The sequence below is a fragment of the Phytophthora cinnamomi genome (genome assembly GCF_018691715.1).
Source record: "Phytophthora cinnamomi strain GKB4 chromosome Unknown Contig58, whole genome shotgun sequence".
Classification (NCBI taxonomy): Eukaryota; Oomycota; class Peronosporomycetes; order Peronosporales; family Peronosporaceae; genus Phytophthora; species Phytophthora cinnamomi.
The window spans coordinates 406,546-428,207 of record NW_027150991.1 but is presented as its reverse complement, the minus strand read 5'-3'; the positions used below and the strand labels follow the sequence as shown (position 1 = coordinate 428,207).

The 21,662-nt window shown below is 53.4% G+C and overlaps 5 protein-coding genes across 5 annotated transcripts; 2 read left to right on the top strand and 3 right to left on the bottom strand.

Annotated features, from left to right (window-relative positions):
- Positions 1–2,732: 2,732 nt before the first annotated feature.
- On the bottom strand, positions 2,733–3,467 carry IUM83_14424 (Coagulation factor XI; the record flags this gene model as incomplete). Its single annotated transcript, XM_067939169.1, has 3 exons — positions 2,733–2,933; positions 3,008–3,139; positions 3,213–3,467. 3 exons carry the CDS (start codon positions 3,465–3,467, stop codon positions 2,733–2,735), a joined length of 588 nt encoding a protein of 195 aa, XP_067787749.1.
- A 481-nt stretch (positions 3,468–3,948) lies between these two features.
- IUM83_14423 (protein arginine N-methyltransferase PRMT10) lies at positions 3,949–5,082 on the top strand (the record flags this gene model as incomplete). Its single annotated transcript, XM_067939168.1, has 1 exon — positions 3,949–5,082. The coding sequence occupies one exon, from the start codon at positions 3,949–3,951 to the stop codon at positions 5,080–5,082; it is 1,134 nt and encodes a 377-aa protein (XP_067787754.1).
- A 200-nt stretch (positions 5,083–5,282) lies between these two features.
- Positions 5,283–6,238, bottom strand: IUM83_14422 (methionine aminopeptidase, type I; the record flags this gene model as incomplete). The annotated part of the gene is made up of 2 exons (XM_067939167.1): positions 5,283–5,393; positions 5,474–6,238. The coding sequence occupies 2 exons, from the start codon at positions 6,236–6,238 to the stop codon at positions 5,283–5,285; spliced, it is 876 nt and encodes a 291-aa protein (XP_067787755.1).
- A 180-nt stretch (positions 6,239–6,418) lies between these two features.
- On the bottom strand, positions 6,419–6,724 carry IUM83_14421 (uncharacterized protein; the record flags this gene model as incomplete). The annotated part of the gene is made up of 1 exon (XM_067939166.1): positions 6,419–6,724. The coding sequence occupies one exon, from the start codon at positions 6,722–6,724 to the stop codon at positions 6,419–6,421; it is 306 nt and encodes a 101-aa protein (XP_067787752.1).
- Positions 6,725–7,097: 373 nt separating this feature from the next.
- IUM83_14420 (Hydrocephalus-inducing protein) lies at positions 7,098–21,641 on the top strand (the record flags this gene model as incomplete). The annotated part of the gene is made up of 3 exons (XM_067939165.1): positions 7,098–7,121; positions 7,215–8,178; positions 19,834–21,641. 3 exons carry the CDS (start codon positions 7,098–7,100, stop codon positions 21,639–21,641), a joined length of 2,796 nt encoding a protein of 931 aa, XP_067787753.1.
- Between the last annotated feature and the right edge of the window lie 21 nt (positions 21,642–21,662).

The window sequence follows — 21,662 nt, the reverse complement described above, 5'->3', positions numbered from 1 at the left end:
GTTCAGGTATGTTTCTCGTTGTTGCTTTTCGTCTCTGAATTCTCCTACGCTTATTACTCGCTGTGCTGTCATCACTGATGGAGTGCTGTCATGTACATGGAAAAGTGCCTGAAGGAAACCCGTACGGCGACTGGTGTCTACGACCGCAAGCGCAATGACGACGGACAACTCGGACTCGAGAGTGTTCGCGAAGATGTTACCGAAGGGTCAAGCACGAGCACAGCGACGGGAACCAGCTACAAAAGAAGATAATTACTACCTCCGTTCGGAAATAGATAACCGTTTCCCATCATATTTCAGCCTACTCAACATAGTTCCCCTTCTATACCGATCGGGTTTGAATTCTGAATCTCCCGCGCTTTTCCCCGCTCACTGGCCGCCACACACTAGACCTCGAGGTCAGAAGCTGCCTACCCTGCACGGTAGGGCCTAGTTGCCCAAGCACAACCTTTGTTCCCTTTTCCGCCTGCTACTGATCGAGAGTACCATTACGATGACACGAGCTCAGCTACTCCATTTATTCCACTACGGCTAGCACAATACGAAAGATTCCGAGTTGGACGATCGGATTTTGATTAAATGGGCAGATCGTGATTTTCTTGCAGTGAAAGTGACGGTAAAACTTAGTACTCGGTACCCAAGCGCCTGGAAGTTGTCCAAAATGGCGTGGTCCGCGTCTTCATCTTCGTCACTATCAGGCAATGGATCGAAATGATGACGCGCGCGCTTGCTCGCGCGAAAACTCTCCGCTCCTGGAGCTGTAAGAAACCCCGACGAGCATTGCACCTCTCTTCCGAGGCTTCCTCGGGACGAACAGAGCTCGAAGTCGGGCCAGAGCGGGCTGAAGAAAGCGAGGATCGGGTGCTGGGAGTGGAGCGAGCCATGATGATCGGTGGCGAGATGGGATTTTGAAGAATGACATGCAGCGACAGAGTGAAAAGCAGAGAGAATTCACGCGATTCGTGCACGCATGAAGGAGACGACCAAGTGAACGACTGATCATATCTTCTCAGCTCTTTCAATATCGATCCCTTGGTCAGCTCTCGGCCGAGAGATGAATACCCTAAAATGTCGCACCTTCGTTTTCCCTGATTGCACAGCTCACCGCGTAGTTGTCAAATTCTGATTTGGAGGTCTACTGGTTTCTGGATTCAATTCGAAAGTTGGCGGCTGATGGAGATTACGGATAGTGAACGCCAGGCCGTCTGGGAAACTCTACTGCTTCGCAGCCTAGGAGGCGTGCTTACACGTGGGGAGATCGTCCGGGTTGCAACGCACTTCCACGTCGGCCGTCAAGTTGTCGAGCGCATTGGAAGCGTGGAATCAACTCGATGGGAGATCGAGTAGCAGCTGTGGTCAAGTCATGAAAGAGTGCAAGATGGACCGCTGCCCCGCTGCCCCTGCCAACCGCCCGGACGACTCTCGTCCCCCACCTCGCCGACGCCACGCGCTGACGCTGCTGCGGAACGCCGGATTCGACGGATTCGACGGAGACGATGGAGCTGAACCTGAGGCTGCCGCTGGAGTTCTCCTGGGTGGACGAGGAGCGCCCGCCTTTCGTGCCCGGACCGATTCCCCCCGGGTCTTGCATGTACATGCGCTACGTGCCCAACGCTCGACTTGGTGCGCGTCGTGTGCTGGAAGCGATGCGGGATCCGACGACGATGGAGGGCTCGGTTGCTGACGATGAGCGTGAGGCGAAGGCTGAGAGCGACGCTTGGACGGAGGACTCGCGCTTCACGCTGCCAGCGCCCATGGAGCATATCATGAACTCTAATGGTGGAAATGATTACCGGCTCGGACATTTGCATAAGAACAAACTGATGCGAGCGGACAGTCTTCCAACGTCATTGCCATGCGATGCAACATCTCTCGCCAATGCGAGCGCCTCCCTGCTATCTATCGCAGCAGGTGGGATCCTCGTAGCACCCGAAGCCAAATCAAGTGCCCCTCAAGTATGTAGTTCTAGTAGTAGTGAGATCTTAGATCCATTTTTGTGTATGTAGTGCGGCGGAACAAGAACGCCTGCGCCTCTCTGGACTGTGCCTCGCTTAGTGTCAACTCTAGATCTCCAGCACTCACAATTTTATAATCAGGAAAATGAACGAGGCCGAGCGCTGCGCAAAAAAAAAACAAATGGTTATCTATTTCCGAACGGAGGTAGTATATTACCCCGTAAAATATCGACGCTGGTACGTGGTACCTAAATAGTTTTGCTAGTCGCACGATAATGAAAAAATCAAACCAATCAATAAACACCTCTGAGAGTACAGTCAATTTCTTAAAGGGCGCAGAGAGCGCCCTATTAGAACTCTGGCTGTCTATATCACAGCTCCGTTAGGATTGTTCTAGACATCGTCCAGTTGCCAAATTACAGTGATTTACTAAAAGGGCGCTTATTGCGCCCTTTTACATGAAAATAACTATATTTTGTATAGTATAGTTTAGGTAAGAGGGTCACGAAAGGGTTAATAGAACCCCCCTCAATAATCCCCTCACCCTGGCAGTGGGTCGAAGTAATATTATTTTTATCCAATCACCGGTCACGAGTCCCCTCTCTAAATCGATTTGAAACGAGCAGCTAGACTCCACGAGCGTGCTCTTGGGATTTAGCCTCTCGTGCTCGTTCCCGCGAGCAGTGCCCCCGCTGAGCTCGTAGGACGCTTGCATTAAGCACGGGCAGATCTTCAACATCACACTGCAGGACACGGCAGGCATTCGCCTGTGGACTCTCATGCGGAGTCAGACTCGGCGCCGCTCCCTGTTGCTGCCTGCTCATCTGCAGCAGGTTCCGTAGGCGGCGTGGACGAGATGGAGACTCCGAGCTCTCGCGCGTCGCTCTTCGTCAGCCGCGCCATCAGCTCGTCGGTGTCGAATTCGAAGGCCACAGGACTCCATTTACCGTCGGTTGATGGCGCGTCTTGTGCTCCGCGCTGCAACAAGCGCAAGCCATGCAATTAGACACCCCTCCCTCCCGCCCGCAGCTTCTGTGCTACCTGGCTCGCACCTTGATGGAGAAGGACCGGAACAGGCTGGTGACGCTGCTGCTCGGGTTGAAGACTGGGCCGGCGGCGCGACTGACGCCCTCCGCGCGCTTCTCGAGTTCGCGCGTGGTTTGCAGCATCCGCCCCACGAAGCGCTGCAGACAGCAGCCACACACGCGTCAGTCCCCGCCATTGCCATTGCCCCTGCTGCTACTGCTAGCCTCGCACCTCGATGAGGTTCACGCGCAGGAAGATGTCCTCGAGCTCGTTGCAGTTGGCCAGCAGCTCGCTCAGCAACTGCTCTTGGGCCTGCTGCGCGTCCTGCCGCAGCGCGTCGGCGGCCGCGCACGCCTCGTCGATCTTGAAGAGTGCCAGCCCGATGCGCTCGTCAGCCGGCTGCGTGGCCTGCGCCGCCTCGTCCAGCAGCTCCTCGTAGTCCAGGCACAGCACCTGGAACGCGCGCTTCAGCACGGCGTCCCCCATGCCTCAAATGTCGTACTGGAAAGCCTCAATGAGGAAAATCCAAAAAGACAATTAGTTGTCCCCAAAAACTGGCGCGGCGCTCGAGTCTTTCAAGCGGACACAAGAAGGCGGCCATAGATTCTCCTGTATCCAGGAGATCTGTTTTGCATACTTCCGCCGATATACAAGTTTGTGCGTAGTGAGCTAAATTTTTGAGTAGTACATTTGATTCTTCCTGATATACAAGTTGGCCTAAATTTCTGGGTACAACCGCGAACAATATCATAACCTCAAATTACAAATACATGTACGCATGAGTTTATTTTTTATCGCTAGTTAAATCTGTTACAAACCCGCTGTTGGTTGTTACAAACCTCCTGTTGGTTGGCCAGCGCTTCTTGGGGAGCCGCCACTGCCGGAATTGCCTGCAGGTCCAAGTCGACTACTGTAGCCGTCGCCCCCGCCGCCGTAGCCGCCACCCCCACCCGCACTGCCGCCGACGATGACGGACGCGAACCCGAGGGACATCTCGCCGGACCAGAAGAAGGCGTGGGAGGCGTCGTCCGACTTCGCCAACTACTTCTGCACGTACGCCTTCATCTACCACCAGAAGCAGATGCTGTCGGACGACCTGCGCATGCAGAGCTACCGCGACGCCATCTTCGAGAACCCCAACCACTTCAAGGACAAGGTGGTGCTGGACGTGGGCACCGGCAGCGGCATCCTGGCCATTTGGGCGGCCCAGGCCGGCGCGCGAAAGGTGTTCGCCGTGGAGGCCACGGACATGGCGCAGCAGGCGCGTAAGGTCATCAAGGCCAACAACCAGGACCACGTGGTCACGGTCATCCAGTCCAAGATGGAGGACGTGGAGCTGCCCGAGAAGGTGGACGTGATCATCTCGGAGTGGATGGGCTACTTCCTGCTGCGCGAGTCCATGTTCGACTCGGTCATCGTGGCGCGAGACCGCTGGCTCAAGCCCGACGGCGCCATGTTCCCGTCGCACGCCAGCATGTCCATCGCCCCCATGTGCAACGAGGACAACAGCAACAAGCGCTTCAGCGAGTTCTCGGCGGCCATGGACGGCTGGCGCGGCTTCGTAGACAACACCAAGATCGCCTGGGGCGTCGACATGAGCGTGCTGGGCAACGCCTTCCGCAAGGAGCAGGAGCAGTACTCGCTGCATACGTCCTCGTGGGAGGAGCTCAACGCCGGAGACCTCATCGGAGACGAGGTGGAGTTCGCCAAGTGGGACCTCAAGACCTGCACGCTGGAGGACATCAAGGCGGTCAAGGCCTCCTTCTCCATGCCGATCTCCATCATGTCGCGATTCGGCGGCATCGCCGGCTGGTTCGACGTCGACTTCAAGGGCTGCGCCGAGAACCCGGCGCAGAAAGAGGTGACGCTCACCACGTCGCCGTTCGTGCAGCCCACGCACTGGGGCCAGCAGGTCTTCCCGCTCTACCCGCCCATGCAGGTGTGCGAGGGCGATGTGGTGGTGGGCGACATCTCGGTGGCGCGCCGCTCGGACAACCAGCGCCTCATGAACGTCAAGTTCGACTTCCGCATCCGCCGCCCCGAGGACGACGACGAGAGCATGTCGGGCCCTCCCAACTCGGCCGTCTTCCAGATCGAATAAGCAGCATTCAACTAATAAATTCCATTCCATTGCATTGCATCAGAGCTTGCGCCCTCCCTCCCGTCCGCTCACTCTCAAAGGCTGTGGGCAAGTCGAAGTAGCTTCGGAGTAGAATGGCATTCGAATCGAGCGTTAACGTCGCAGCCTTGAGAAAGCACGGCGCTGCCTCACGTCGTCATAGTCTAGCTGTGTGAGAAGAGCTACGTCAAGATGTCCACGCCGTCCTCGGTGATCAGCACCGTGTGCTCCGCCTGCGCGGATCGGCCGCCGTCCGCCGTCGCCACCGTCCAGCCGTCGTCCCAGTGCACGATCTACCAGCAGCAGCAGCAAGCAAGCAACACAAAATGAACACATACTCTCCAAGCCAAGCAAGACCCCGTGCAAGTCTCACCTCCGGACTGCCCTCCGTCAGCGCCGGCTCCACCGTGAATGCCATTCCCGGCAGCATCTTGCCGGGCTCGCCGTTGCGGTGGTGCAGGATGAAGGGCAGGCAGTGGAACTCCTTGCCGATGCCGTGGCCCGTGTATTCGCGCACGACGCCGAGGCCCTCCTTGTCCGCCAGCGTCTGCACGAAGTGGCCGATGGCTGCGAAGCGGTTGAGCGGCTTGCAGCAGAGCTCGATGGCGCCCATGAGCGCCTTGTTGGTGACGTCCACCAGGTGCTTCCCGGCCTCGTCGACGTCCCCGACCAGGAAGGTCGCCGACGTGTCGCCGTGGAAGCCATCCAGGTAGACGGACACGTCGATGTTGACGATGTCGCCGTCCTGCAGCGGCCTGCTGTCCGGGATGCCATGGACGACGACCTCATTCACAGAGGAGCAGATGGACTTGAGAAAGCCGCCGTAGTTGAGCGGAGAAGGATAGGCCCCACGCCGGACGATCTCCTCGTGCACGAGGCGGTCGACGTCCTCCGTGGTGGCGCCAGCTTGGCACAGCGGCTGGGCGAACTCGCGGATGTCCCCGGCCAGGGCGCAGGCGGCTCTCAGCCGCCGCTGCTGCTCGGCGTCCAGCACGGGGATGAAGGGCTTGAGCTCGGACATGCCGCCGCTCGCCGCGTACGGGGGCCGCGCGATGCCCTCGGGCACGGAGCGCGGCGGCGTCAGGCGGCCCGCGACCACGCGCGGGCGGCTGGCGAAGCGGCCGAAGAAGCGCCGCATGACTGGGAGGCGCGCTGATGGGGAGTGGCGCTCGCTGGGACGAGGAAAGGGCGCAGAGCACCGGAAGCTGCGAGGGAAGGAGGCAGGAGGAAGAGGGGGGAGGGATGCGTGCATTCGTGGCTGCCTTAGGGCCTGGCTACCGGTTCTGCTGCTGCTGCTGCTGCTGCTGCTGGCTGGTGACTACATTTTCGAGAGCTGGCGGCTGCGCGCGAGCAAGCGGGCGAGAATGGGCGACGCGGCGATGGTGAGCGCGCCTCGGGCGGGGCCCGTGGCCACCGTGGAGAGGTAGGCGAGCGCCAGCGTGCCGGCGTCCGGGTCGATGCTCGACAGGTCCACGAAGGGGACGCGCTTGGCCACCGCCTGCAGGTCGACGCCGTGGTTGATGGCGGCGTAGGACCCGGCGAGAGTCGAGGCGAATACGGAGGAGTGGAAGAGGAAGGCGGTGCGTCCGTAGCGCTGGAGCACCTGCTTCACGCGTGCGGCCATGGCTCTCGGCGGCGGGGCTGCGGCCTGCAAGTGGCTGCAGTAGGGACGGACGGACGGACGGAGCGTTGGGGCTGCGACTGCTGCTACGGCGGCCAGGAGCTTGTGACGTCACGAAGGAAATTCAGGACTGGGATCACGCGATTTGGAGGAGGTCGAGGGCAGTTTTTCGCAGCTGGCGAGGACGCGACAATGGCAGCGCGGCCACCAAGACGCACGGCGCAGGCAGCACCCCGCGATCGATCCATGACAGCTCGTTCGCTCGCCTGTTGGGCGAGTCGTCGCTCGGCGTCAAGAGTCACTCGCCATTCGAGCAGATCCGCCCATCCAAACGCGATCTCGCGTGAAGGAGCGAGGCCGCTCAGCTCCAGGCAGCATGACCAAGAGGGCGCAGCGCCTGGTACGCGCGGACGCGCTGTTGATGGCTTCGTGACGCTTGTCTCTCACTTACTGTTGTTGCTGCTGCTGCTGCTGCTGCTGCTGCTGTCGACAGAAACCGAGCGAGATCCTCACGGCCTTCTCGGCGGCCAAAGCTCATGCCGCCAGGCACGCGACGAGCCGCATCGTGGAGCACGTGAACGCCGAGGACCACACGACGCGCGTGTCCAGCACCGTGCCGCTGCACCAGCCTCTGTTCGAGCCCACGCCGGCTGAAGTCTGGATCGACGCGTACACGCCCTTCCAGCCCCTCACGATCAAGCTGCGCTTCCGCAACTGCGACACCGTGGTGCGCCGCCTCAAGATCGAGCCCCCACGCTCCCCCGTCTTCCGCGTGCGGCCCTGGGACGCAGGCAACAGAGACAGAGCTGGCAAACCGGAGCGGGTCGACGGCAAGGTGGCCGCCGGCATGGAGATCGCCTTCGCCCTCGACTTTTTACCGCAGGAAGTCACAGACTATGCGATCGACCTCGTGTGCTGCACGGAGCGCGAGCGCTTTCTGCTGCCCGTTCGTGTGCGCGGGCGCTTCGCAGCGCTGGACCTGCCAGACGAACTCGAGTTCGGGGTCTGCCCCGTCAAAATGCCAACAACTCGCGTCCTCACGGTGCGCAACGTGGGCACACGCGGCTCGTCCTTTGCGTTTCAGACGAGCGAGAACTTCCGCGTTACTCCTCCAAGTGCGACACTAGCACAGGGAGCGGCTGTGCAGATTGAGCTGATTCTAGTACCGCCCGACCTGGAGTCGGGACAAGGCGAGCTGGCGGTGAAGGACGACAGCGGGCAGACGGCAGTCGTCGAATTAGCAGGTCGTGTCGTCAATGTCGACGTTTACTTGAGCCAGCCACTGGTAGAACCCAACGCAACGTATCTGTCGCTGTCGTCGCGCAAGACCGTCAAGATCTGCAACGAGTCAGAGTTCACACTCGAGTTTTCATGGAAATCCTTTGCTGACTCCGCTCAAGAGGAGCTCGAACGAACTCAATTACTGGAAGAACTATATCGGATGGAGGCAGCAGAGCGTGAGCATCTACATCTTCAACTTCAAGAGGGCGAGGCGGACGATTCAGAATTCTCACAGTCACCTTTTGACGTTCGGAAAACCCTTGACACCAAGTACACACACTTACGCAAGGCTACCCTGGATGATTCTATGCAGTTTGTGGACTCATGTTTCTCGATTACACCGCTTAGTGGACGAGTGTGGGCACATTCTGAAGTAGATGTCGTTGTATGCTTCACACCCGAGGTAGCACATCTGTATTCCTGTTACGCATTTCTGGAGATCGCAGGACAGGCAGCACGGCTCCCTCTCCAGCTTCGTGGACAGGGAATTGGCCCAAAGGCTAAGGTTGTCTACAATGAGCTTCTTGATTTCGGTGATGTGTTCATCAATGATGAGCGCACACGCGACTTTACTATCCAAAACAAAGGCGAGATCCCGGCTGAATTCGAGCTGATCCCGCTAATGATGCCTCCAGGCACCACACTAAATGTGCATCCAAGTCAGGGAACGCTGGAGGTGAACGCTATGCTCAAGATTGAGGTGACTTTCTTTTCGCAAGAGTTAGGCGAAGCATTTCACCATATTCGCTTCTGCATGCAGGGCTCCGACGAGCAACTCACAGTGCGCTTCAAAGCCAATGTGATCCCCCCAGTTTTTCATTTCGATGTCGACCAGGTGGACTTTGGCGCTGTATCATACTCATTTCCGCAGACTCGGACTGTCAAGCTTATTAACGCATCCAAGATTGCAATGAAATACTCACTACGAATTCCAGAAGAAACCAGCTACAAGCAAAAGGAACTCGAACTTGTTCCGTCTGACGGCAAGCTCGATGCCTACGGGGAACAACAGATCACGATCCGATTCACATCTCATAACGCCAAATTGTATCAGTATCAGCTTGTCGTCGGTGTTACCGGTGTTGGGGCGGACTTGCTTAGTATTCCTGTGCACGCACAGTGTTTTGTTCCTGAACTTGCTATCCTACGGCAAGAGCTGGATTTTGGGCGATGTTTCTTGCGATACCCACACAAGCAGATGCTTGAGCTAGAGAACAAGTCGACGCATCTGTATGGGCGTTTCGAAATAGGCGAGCAGGATGATCACTCACGTGCTATCGCTACGTATGGTGCAAGCGAGTTTTCCGGAAGCGTGGGCCCAGGAGAGCGTGTGTCTGTTGAAATTGCCTTATCCTGTGAAAAACTTGGTAGCATCCGTCTGCCGATGGTGGTGACTGTTCCAGGAAGTACAGATCTCCCGCTGTCGGTGACTCTAAGTGCTACTGGTTCTGGGCCCAAAGTGGAGCTGGATCAACCGGAGATAAATTGGGGAAATTGTACGTGCTTGGTCGACCACGACAGAATCTTACGCATGACCAATGTTTCCCTGATCCCGGCATCATACAAAACATTTATTCGTAACGCACGCTCCAAGTTTCAGATTGATCGAAAAGAGGGTGTGCTCATGGCAGGTGAGAGTATGGAATTTGTGCTAGTTGCCAACCTGGACGATACGGTGGTGTTTAAAGACCAACTGCACATTTTGATCTTGGAGGGGGATAATCTCGTGATACCGCTGTCAATTAGAGGAACTGGAACAACGATGTGGTCTCCAAGTGAACTTCGAGTAATTGATTTCAGTCACCAGATGACTAGCAAAGAGTGCGAATGGAGCTGCACTCTTGAAAATAAGGGCAAACGAGTGCAGGTTCTCACTTGGATTAATAAAACGATAGCAAATGCCAACAGCAAAGTCAGCTCCACAGACCAAGGAACTTTGTCGAAGAAAGGGTCGAAGGTTGGTCTGGACAGCCGATCTACAGCGAAGACGAACAAGCCCGGTAACAACAACCGCAGCGGAAATGGGGCTGCTGGTGATGGAAGAGACGAAGTGATTCCCGTGTTTTCAGTATTCCCTGGGACCATTGAGCTAAAACCACGCACGGCATGCATCTTTGTCTTTAAGGGTCTCTCCTCCACAGCCGGACTCATACAAGAAGAACTGGTATGCGAAACGCGGGTTGGGAAGGAAAAAGCCAACAAAGTCGCCTTTGTGACTGCCATCCGCGCCAATTTCGTGGACCCGAAACTTACCCCGTCGTCCTCATTGCTTTCGTTCGAGTACATTCACCACCCAGGTAACCAAATCACGACACAGTCGCAACCTCTGAGCCTAGTGAACTCTTGTGAACTTCCGTTGTCATTTACACTCCGGACGCAAACCCCATTTGCGCTAGATTGTTGGGAGGCAGTGTTACAGCCGGGTGAAAAGGTAGATCTGAATGTGGAGTTTTATCCAGGCTTCAAGGATGACTACACTTGTCGCGTGATAAACGGCAAGGTGCTCGTTTCCTACACAGGCCATCCTCAAAAAGACAGCGTTGAGTTGCTAGGTGACATAAGTTTTCCGAATCTTTCTTTCGAGACCACCAAGATTGACTTCGGATGCACGTTGAATGATACGCAGAAAAGCATCAGCATGAACGTGACCAACGTATCCAAGGTAGACACAAGTTTTCGGTGGATCTTCATTGAAGATGAGAAAGAGGCGTTTTCAACTGCAACTGCCAAGAAGCCCTACATTCCTATTAACCAAGTGTTTGACATATTGCCAATTCGCGGGCTTCTAAAGCCGAACGAAAGTGAGAAGATCGAGTTCGTGTACTACGGACATACCAACCGTAAATTTAAGAGCACTGTGGCGTGTGAAGTCGAAGGTGGTCCTGAATACGAACTAACACTGTCAGGTGAGGCCTCCTCGCTAGTTTACAAGCTCGACAAACAGGCACTGGACTTTGGCCAGGTTCTTTACGACAAAACGGAGGATCGTGACTTCTCGATTCTAAACGTGGGCAAGGTGCCTTTTTCGTTTAACATCACTATCGACAACATTGCTTGTGGGAGAACACTAGAAATCTCCCCTACCAGTGGTAAGATCGCTCCTAACGAGAAGCAGAGAATTCTCGTTCGCTTGCGACCTGGTATCCCAGAGTATTTTGAAGAGACGATAGTGCTCGAAATTGCGCACTTCCAACCTATACAATTTAAGCTGATTGGAAGTGGCACTTTTGCCGCGGTTTCGCTTAATCTACCACGTGAAAATCATCCGGCGAGTGTTATTCGTGGGGAGGCACCTAAATGGAAAGATCTGAAGAAGCGCGCCAAGCAAAATATTGAGCTGGGGATGCTGAATGCAGCAGCTGTGGAGGCGAAAAACAACCAAATTGTAAGTAATAACGCGGCGTTGACGTCATCAGAATCCAGATCAACCCTTTCGACCACCCTCCGGGGAAACGAGAAGAATAATTCAGTCATCTCTATACCAGCTTCACCCCAAACGAAGGTAACTGGTCTAAGAGGAGCACCGGGCAGTCCCGTTCGTGGGGTTCCTGCCTTGGGAATAGCAGTGATAGATGAGATAGATGTGGAGATTGAAGCGTGCCGTTTATTTTTCGCAGATCATCTACTCGTTCAAGAGCTGAAGCGGGTTGATGCTCGAGCCCTGAAGAGTGCTGATCCAAGTAGCGACAAACCAGCCGAAGCCACTGAGCTCACGAAAGTTGTGACAAAACAAGTAAGACCTCCCTCATCCACATCAGAGACCAGACCTCCGAAAAAACGCGGAACGGAAGTGTTTCCGTTCATTCTATCACAGTTCGTGTTGGACTTCGGGAATGTTGTCGTAGGAACGCACAAGATCAAACGGTTCAGTGTTACCAACATCGGCCACGGACCAGCTTCGTTTCAGTTGGACAAGAATCTAGCAAGCTCACGTGGTTTTCAAATTGAACCCGAACGTGTTGTGCGGCTACCTGAGAAGCAGGCCGTTGAATTCACTGTCACATTTCACGCTCGCAAGAATATTGAGATGGGGCTACACATGGCACAGCTCCCAATTGTAATCAAGAATGGGCCGCCGTGTATTGCTATGGTTCGCGCTCTAGTCACAGTGCCCGATATCTCAATCTCCACAGAAAGTCTCGATTTTGGCAAAATTGCTGTAAGTACGTGTCATACGATGTTTACTCAGCTGCAGAATGTATCGGCAGTGCCAGCAGAATGGGCGTTTAAAAAGCCTATGGGGTCTACAAAGGATGTAGTGAATTTCCGCTTTACACCACAAAGTGGCCTCCTGCCTCCGGGGGCAAAAGTCAACATTCAAATTGAATTTGTGCCGGATGACGGGCGTCAATTCATGCTCAAACTTCCGATTAAAATCAACTCCAATCCAAAGACACGCTCGATAGTATGTCGTGGAGAAGGCTCGGATCTACGCATTTCCTTCTATCCACCACTTGTTGAGCTGGGCCCGGTTCTTCCTTGTGCTCCACCGGAGGAACAACTTGTGGAGATTCGTAATGACTCGGACTACGCCATTGAAGTATTTTCGTTGGACTTTGATACATCTTATGAACAAGACGAGATTTTGCTACGTTCCTTGCCCGCATTTACCTCTGGGGATACGCTTCAGCTACCGATTCGGGTACCAGGTCAGCCCATCACGGAATATTTAGCCGATAATGGTTTCCTTCCCATGAATACTATAGATGTGACTGAGCCACAGGCGAACACTGATCAACCAGTTGATTCCAGCATTACCGGAGAACATTCAGTCCAGACCCCAGAGAACGAAAGTGTGGGCGATTCCTTCTCACAGACTCCGATTGCAGAATTTAGACCTGCTCCTCGAAAAGGTGTTGACTACATTGTGGTAGGCCCTCCGCGGTGCGGGAAGTCAACACAGGCGCGTCTTCTCGCAGAAAAGGAATGTCTGTCCGTCTGGACCATTGACGGTGCGGTTAAAGCTATATGTGGTGCTAAAGGCCCCCTGGCAGCTGCAACTCGCAAAGCACTTGGAATCGATACAGGTGAGAGTGAAGCTGTGCCTTCTCCGCAGGGTGAAGAAGGGGTGCCTGCTGATAGCCAAAGCATTTCTCCGGAAAACCCAGAATCAGACAATGTTAATGACGACACGCCAGAAGTGACTGGGGGTCCTGAATCTGTCACTAACAAACTAACCCATATTTTAGAGCAGATCTGTCTGTGGAGACTGGCGCAGCCTGATCTGAAAAGCGGCAGTGTGTTGGACGGGTTTGACAACTCCTTCTTGGGTTTCGAGCAAACACTGAGATGCTGCTCGAAGGCCTTTGCATCAGCCCGGATTATTTGGCTCGGATTCGATGAGGATTGCTATGAGTCAATGTCTGCTCTACTGAGTCAAGAAAATAAAGCTGGGACTATCGTGTCTGTTACTCCATCCCCTTCGAAAGAACGCTTAGCACTAAGCAACTCGGGAAATATCGGGAATATCGATGTGGCTGAGACTGAAGAGAACAATCAGGAGAGTATTCGGCATACTGATGAACGCTCTCCTTCTCGGGCTAGTAGCCATGAGACTGAGAAAGAAAATTTAGCCGGGTCTCCTTCACGGCAGAGATTGAGCCAGTCCAACTTGAATGGAACTAGCAGCGAAAACATATTTGCCGCGGATGAGTCCAACAACTTGCCTGAAGGGGATACTGGCGTACAAGACAAAGTGCTGGAGCTGGCACGAACACTATCTGCAGATGTTCCGAGGCCTGCATCGTTTGCAGAGTATGCACAGGCGTTGGAAGCCATGAAGTATCAGCTGGCCTTGTTTTTAATTCGAGCTGATGTGGACTCCGACAGCACGTCTCAAACCCTACTAACCAGCACTGACACTCCCAGTAAAGAAAATAACGCTGAGGCTGTGTGGGCCCAAGTTAAAGACCGAACCTCACCTGACAATTTCCTGCTGGAGATTCCCGTCTTGGAAGCTGGTCCGCCACTTCTCCTTCACAGCATGATCTTCTCTACGATTGAAAAGTATGTTCGGGAACTGGAATCCAGCCACCTTCCTATTCCCAGTGCAGCGAAGTTCCAGCTAGTTCGAAGGCCTCCTGAGAGGTTTACCCGAAAAAGGATTGCCCGCTTCTCTCTACGGTCGCCTTCGGTACTATCAGCTAGTCCATCGGAAGCTAGCAGCGAGAACAGTCTTCATAGCAGTGGATCGCGCTCCCAGGTACCAAGCAACCATTCGTCTAGGCCTCCAACGGCAGGTAAAGACTCCGACCACCACCCGATCACAGACACTGATGCAGGAGAGCCCGGAATCAACAGTGAGGGCGGCCAGATTGCCGCCGAAGCTTCGAGACCGCAATCGTCGAAATCTCGAGGTTTTTCTTCCCCCGTTTGCCGCTGGGTCATTCCGCCTCATTCGCGAGTAAACATGTTGGTCCAGTTTGCTTCTGCTGACGTTGGGATTCTTGACTGTAGCATGGGGTTTGAAATCGTAGGCATCCGTCGTGAATTTACGCTGTTTGGCCGGGGTATCTGCGGCGTGCCAACAATTAATAGTGACCCAAGGAACGTATTTATGCACCGTGTCAAGAGCCGACCAGAGGCTGGTTTCGTGCAGAAGAAATTTGTGATGTCAAGGAACCAGTTCGAGTTTGGCCCACTTATTATCGCTAATCAAACTGTGAAGCCACCAGAAACGGATCGAGAATTCATCGAGTGGCAGAAAGCAAGCCCAAACAATGTCGAAGTGTTTCGGATGTCGAACAACAGCAAATTCCCCGTCTATCTCGAATTTTTGATGGAAAAAGAAGGTGATAGTGTCTTTGCTGTATTCCCTCCAACACTTGAGATTAAGGAGGGGGATACGAAGGAAGTGAAGGTCTGGGCAAACCCCTCTGAGAATGGGCTTCATGAGAACTCTTTAATTTGTTGCATTGGTGATAACCCTGAGCCAGTGGAGTTCCAAATTAGCTGCTACGGGTGCATACCAGAGTTGAAGTTGCGTGGTCCTTGGGAACAGCCCGCAGCAGCGAGTACCTCAGAACGAGATGACCATCGGCAGGCGTCAGAAGTTGATGAAGGTGGAGCAAATAACGCTCTCGTGTCGTCTCGATCTAGTGTCCCCGGAAGCGCACCTGCTTCTTCTCGATCTAATGCCCCACCTGTGGAGCAACCCCCTACCCCAGCTCGCTCACCACAGCAACCGTTCTTAGACTTCGAGCAACTTCTTTTAAAGCGCCAGGACGAAAAGACATTTTACATTGAAAATATGTCTCCAGTGGCTGTGTCCTGGCGTTTGCCTGGTGAGGACTTACCATCAGATTTTCGGATATTTCCAGTCGAAGGCACAATTAAGCCTCTGCAAAAGGTGCCAGTGGTAGTTGTTTTCTCCGCGATGACTGAGGCAGTTCACCAGTTCCCGCTTCGGATTGAGTTTTCGGATGCTGAGAGTGCTCTTCAAGTGAGCGACCGAATTCGGTTGCTCGAGCTAACTTTGTGCGGAGAGGCCTACAAAATTGATGTGAGCTCTTTTGACAGTGAAGCAGGTGGCCAAGCCGCTGCTGCATCAACGATGAGCACGGGCGCTCGCCCTGCTGGTGGTGATGGGAGTCTGGATTTCGGTCTGGCTCGAGTTGGAGAAAAGCATTCACGCTCATTTAACATTCGAAACAGGGGAAAGTATAGTGTGAAGTACATCATCGCTATCAGAAGTGCTGTCACCCGAGAATACTTTACTATCGAGCCTAGTGAAATGGTGTTGGAGCCAGGGCAATCATCAGCGGTCAATGTCACTTTCACGTCCAAGAGCGAAGTCACGCTTCGTGACTGCAAGGACATTAAATGCACTATCATTGAGATGCTGTCAGGAGAAGCGTGTCGTGAGTTTTACGTATACACGAGTGCTCGATCTGTCTTCAGCAAGTTTCGACTGCAACCGAATCGGGGTATCAACTTCGGCCCGCACAAGTACAATGACCAAGCACAAATTAAGCGAATCGAGATTAGAAATGATGGCGAATTCCCATTCAAGTTCCGTGTCCAGGCATCAAGACCAGCAAGTTCGAGCGAGAAAAAAGAAATCTTGACGATAGATACGCCTATTTCTCCGTCCACACTAAACTTGGGCCAGTTTGCAATTACGCCGGACTGCGGGACTGTCGACCCTGGTGTTACTACGGGATTAGAGGTTGTGTTCCAACCCAAGGAATGCGCGGTGTATAGCGAGACACTTAACATTGAAATATCCGGTCGCAATACGGATGATGCAGCGGAATCGAGTATGCTGCTATACGAACTAGTGGGTGAAAGCTGCTATCCAGGTATCAACACCACCGACTATGAAAGTATTTTTGAGGAGCAGACGGTGGTTCGCTCTTTAGGGGTTGAGTCAGCAATGCCTACGTCAACACTTCGCAACGGAGCCTTTCCTGGCAGCATCCAGGCAGTCACTTTCGCGGAAAAAGAGAAGGTATTTTCTTTTGGTCCTTTGATTGCGGCGTCAAATTGGAAGGGAACGGTGGAGCGCTTCAAGATCTCGAACCCGACGAAGGTGAGCTGTACGGTGCAGTTTTCCATTGTAATAAGCCCAAGTAGTTCTGCGGTGGAAGAGTCGGAGGAGGGGTCACAGGCGTTTACGGTACAGCCTGCAGTATGGGAACTTCCTCCTCTCGAACATCGTTTTGTGAGTGTGTACTTCCGGCCAACCACTATTGCGTTGTTCCACGCCACCTTTAGGGCGAAGGTTGATGATAGTCCTCCCCAAAGCAATTCAGTCGATACACTACTGGAGTTCGAAATGCGAGGGGAAGGGACCATGCCATGTGTCACAGTAACGGAGCCTACAGGCAGGGATTCAACCGGTGCGTTGATATTAGATTTTGGTCGAGTTCGAACCTCGAAGGCGAAGGATATGCGATTGGTGCTCCGCAATGACGGGATTCTGCCTGCGACCGTGTTATTTTCCATTCAAACGAACCCCAACTTCTTGTTCGCGTTGGGCAATGGGTCAGTGATAGTGCCCCCAAAAGCTACTGAGACACTGACCTTGCAGTTTCGACCACTAAAAGTTCACGATGAGCCGACGATGTCGCAGCTGAAGATCACAGTGCAAAATAACCCATTTGAGGAGACTACTTTCAAACTTTCTGGGACTGGATACCGGGAAGATCTGGTGTTTGAGGACTTACCGCGAGGACACGATGACGAGCTACACTTTGATGATATTCGCCTTCCTGATTCCAGTTCCACCGATGGTATGAGAGACGAAGCAACACCGCCTAATGACTCGGGTTTTGTGGTTAAAGACACGAAAGTGTTTTCGCTTTGCAATCAGTCATCCGACGTTGTACGGTTTGAATGGCCAAAAGCGGAGCCATTTCACTTTTCCCCTGGCATCGGGCATCTAAGACCTAAAGCACACAAGTTGATAAGAGCAACGTTTGAACCGGGGGCGGACGGAGAGAAAGCCATTATTTTTCAGGCTTATCGTATTGGGTTACAGGCCCAGCGGATTTCCTACAAGAGCAGTTCGGCTACTCAAGGCGATGAAAGTGGTTGGGACGAGTCTATCCAGACGATATCTTTTGATGGGCAAGCGGGGGCAGGCAGTGTTTCAAAACAGGCAATAGCGGAACCCGAATACGAAGTTATTGGCTCTTCCGCGACAATTGCGCTAAACTGTTTTGCAGCTGCAGACGCTCTGTCGTTTGACTGCGACACGACTTCGATAGCTTTTCGGAAAACATTCATGCTGCAAGTGTGCACACACAAGATCGCAGTGCACAACAAGAGCAAGATCCGGTTGACATATTCGTGGAGATGGGAACAAGAACATCCTGGCCAACCCGACGCTGCCGGCTACCCCCAGATTTACGCAGGCACGGATGAAAACTGCCCGTTTGAAGTAGCTCCTGAGAGCGGCATAATTGGAGGGGAAGAATCCCAAGTCTTCACGGTTAAGTTCGCTCCAATGGAGGTAGATGAGTACTCCTACTGGCTGTATTTCGATGTTCCCGACGCACTGGGGGAGAAAACCGCAGCACTCAAGTTGGATGTTCGTGGGGGTTCTCTTCGACCTGCTTGTCATTTCGATGTCGAGAGGAGTGATTATGCTCAGTGGAGAGCGCCAAACCTTATGGGACCCCACGGCGAACTAGGCCCGCTTGATCCTTCCGTGAAAGTTATTGAAATGGAGTCTCTTGGTGTGCGCGTTCGCAACACGCGTCGATTCTACGTAGTGAACCCTACTAACGTGTCATACGAGTTTTCTTGGACGCCTCAAGGAGAGACTAATCCGTGCTTTCGATGTGCGACGCCTAAAGGCCTCATGCTTGCTGGCAAGCGGTGCGAAATGATATTCGAATTCACCCCACAGCAGCTAGAGCTTCAGGAAATGTTCTGGTATTTCAAAATTCCCCACTTTCAAGTCAATCAGCTCTTTCTGTTTGTAGGAACAACGACGGAGCCTCGGGTGGCACTGGATCGCGGGAGTGTTAATTTCAACACCCTGTTAATCGGAACAAAGACATCCCAAAGCATAGCATTGGTGAACCAGGAGCACATTCCGTTCAATTTTGTCTTCGACAAAACATCACTTGATTTCGCTGGAGAAGTACCTGCGCTGATTGTGCACCCTTTGAGTGGGGTGATCCCACCCAACAGCAGAACTTCGATTGAAATCGAGTTTATTCCCACGGAAGAAAAGTCGTACAGCTTCAACCTGAACTGCATTATCAAGCGCAAGCCCACGCGTCTGTCTCTAAATGTAAAGGGAGAAGGCTACAGTATCCATGATGCATTAACGCTGGCTTCAGACGATCATAATGAGAGTCGGTCATTATTTCCCGGGCCAGGCAATGTGCTGGACTTTGGAGCTGTACGTGTAAATGAGGAAGCCCAACGTTCTATCGTGATTCACAACAGCGGCAAGTTCAATTTCGATTTCAATTGGAGTGTGGCAAAGCAATCTACAGCCTTCACAATTGAACCGATGCAGGGAACGATTAAAAAGAACGACAAGACTACTTGCAAACTCATTTTTGCTCCGACAAAGCAAACATCCCTCGACGGAATCCAGGTGGCTTGCACAGTAGCTGGTTCTCGCAACTATGTGTTGGCGCTACAAGGCAACGCTGTGCCTCCAATGCTTCAGTTCTCATTCACAGCTCATGATTTTGGTCCGTGCTTCATCGCAGAAAATGACTCCGCACCCATGGCAGAAATGACTACACTCACCGTATTCAATATGGACTCTGAGAGTGGAATTGACCTGGATTGTTTGTTCGAGAAGAAACCCCACCTGCGCGTGGATTGCCCACCAACTGTACTCGGGCCGCGTGAAACGATCAACATCCCAATCGTATTCACCGCGCGGCACGAAGTAGCGTACCTCGACATGGTTCCGTTCACAATCAACGGTTCGTCGACAGTGAACGTCAGTATCCGTGGAGAAGGCGTGTTCCCTAAAGTTGAGCTCGTCAACTCGTCAATGCAGATGGTTGTTCTCGGAAATCTGCAAATTGGGCAACAAATCTCACGGACAGCCAAGATCGCTAACCGGTCCAAGAGAAAAACCACCGTGGAATGTGTAGATTCTCCCCAACCAGGGGTCCCATCGCTTGAAGCCTTAGGCATCACGATCTTCCCTCAGCACGAGATCTCTCTCCGAGCCAAAGAGAGTGCCGACATTGAATTCCGCTTTGCGCCAACGCAGCGTATACCAAGCTTTCAAAAAGATGTTTTTATTCGTGTTGGCGGAAGCATGAAGAAGTTGCTCACACTATCGGGGTGTTGCCAAGGCATTGAGGTGGTACTAGAGACTGATACCCTTTCGTATGGAGCCGTCTGCTTAGGCAGCCAGCTTGTGAGGAAAGTACGCTTACAGAACCGTGGAGATGTCGCCACGAAGTTTCAATGGACCGTTCGTGAGTTTGCTCCTGATTTCCTGGTCTCGCCAGTAGAAGGCATGGTAGCTCCAAACCAGCACAAGGCCATTGAGGTCACCTTCAAGCCGGCTGCAGTGAATCCTGACATTCGCTACGATAGGGTTACGTGCATGATCGAGGGAACTGCCCCCGCTACACTGACACTGGTAGGCTCGTGTGTTCCCCAGGCAACGTCATCGATTCAAGACATCAATTTCGATTCTCCAGTTCGACAGGAAACTCGCAAGGCGATTACGATCGAGAACGCGACGGCCTTCCCGTGGAACCTGTTCCCGGTTGTGCAGGGTGATCACTGGTCCTGCCGGGAGAATGTTCTGGTTCCAGCCCACGGAAAGGCCAACCTAGATGTGTTGTACTTGCCCTTGACCATGACAAAGCAAAATTCACAGGAAGAAGTTGACTCGCAACGTCCTACAATTCACAAGGGGTCGATTTTCCTTGCCATTCCGGACGGAAGTGCTCTACTGTACAATGTGCTTGGCAAGGCATCAGCGCCACTGCCTTCTCCTGTCATCTCGCACTCTACTGCTGCTAAGAAGACGCTGTCAATATCAGTCCCAATCAAGAACTGGCTGAAAATCTCTCAAACCTTTGCTGTGGACATCCAGAGACCACCAGGACTGGAGTCGGTAGTCGTGCAAGGGCCATCATCAATTCTACTGCATGCTGGTGTAACGCGCAACTACAACATGAAGTTCTTTTGCTACACCGAAGGGACTGTAGATTTGTGCGCCCGCTTCGTGAATCAAGAAAGTGGCGAATACCTCGCACAAGACGTACGCGTGACTGTCTCGAAGGCTGTCGATGTGGATACACTATACTTCGAGGCCCCAGTGCGTCAGTCAGTCAAGAAAACTGTCTCCATTGAGAACCCTTTCGAGCGCCAACGCCAGATTAACTTCGTGGACAAAGTTCACTGGTGGAAGTGCTCAAGCCCTTCGATCCGTGTTCGCCAACTAAGTGAAATCAGTGGTCGCTCCGAAGGTTCTTACGAAATCGAATATCGGCCAACACTACACTCGGAGTCGCCAATCGAAGATCGACTAACGATTAGTTTTGTGGAACTTGGTGAGTACACGTATAACTTGGTGCTAACTACTCAGTCTGTCGGGCCAGAGCGCATCCTGTACTTCAAGGCTCCTTTGGGCGGCTCTCAAACCCAGACATTTACGTTCACAAGTTACGCCGAGGCCCCGACCGAGCTATCATGTTCCGTCCAGGATCCGACTTCGTTTTCCGCGCCTGCAGTTTGCAAGGTCGAGGGATCACCTTCCTGGGAAGGGAAACCAGAATCGATCCTTATCAAGTTCGAGCCTGAAGCTATCGGAGAATTCCGAGATACACTTGCACTCGTTTCAGACTCCGTTGGTGAGTACAAGTGCACGTTACAAGGATTATCGGTTCCGCCGCTGCCTCAAGGTCCTTACGTGTTCTCGACGTCTAAAGACATTGAGTTCAAGAACGTATTCTCGACGCCGAAGGACTTCGAGATCATGGTCGACAACCCGCGGTTTGTGGTGTCGACGACCTCAATGTCACTTCCCGCGAAATCGTCTAGAGCTATCACTGTCAAGATCGATCGGCCGCCTTCCTCCGCGAGAGGCGAAAAATTAACGCAAGGAGGCGCTAGCGAGACCGGCAAACTGTTTGTGTCTTGCCCGCAGTTGAAAGAGCTTCCTCCATGGGTGTACTACTTGGAGGCAACAGCGCCATGAGCGAGTAAGTAGGTCTCTACC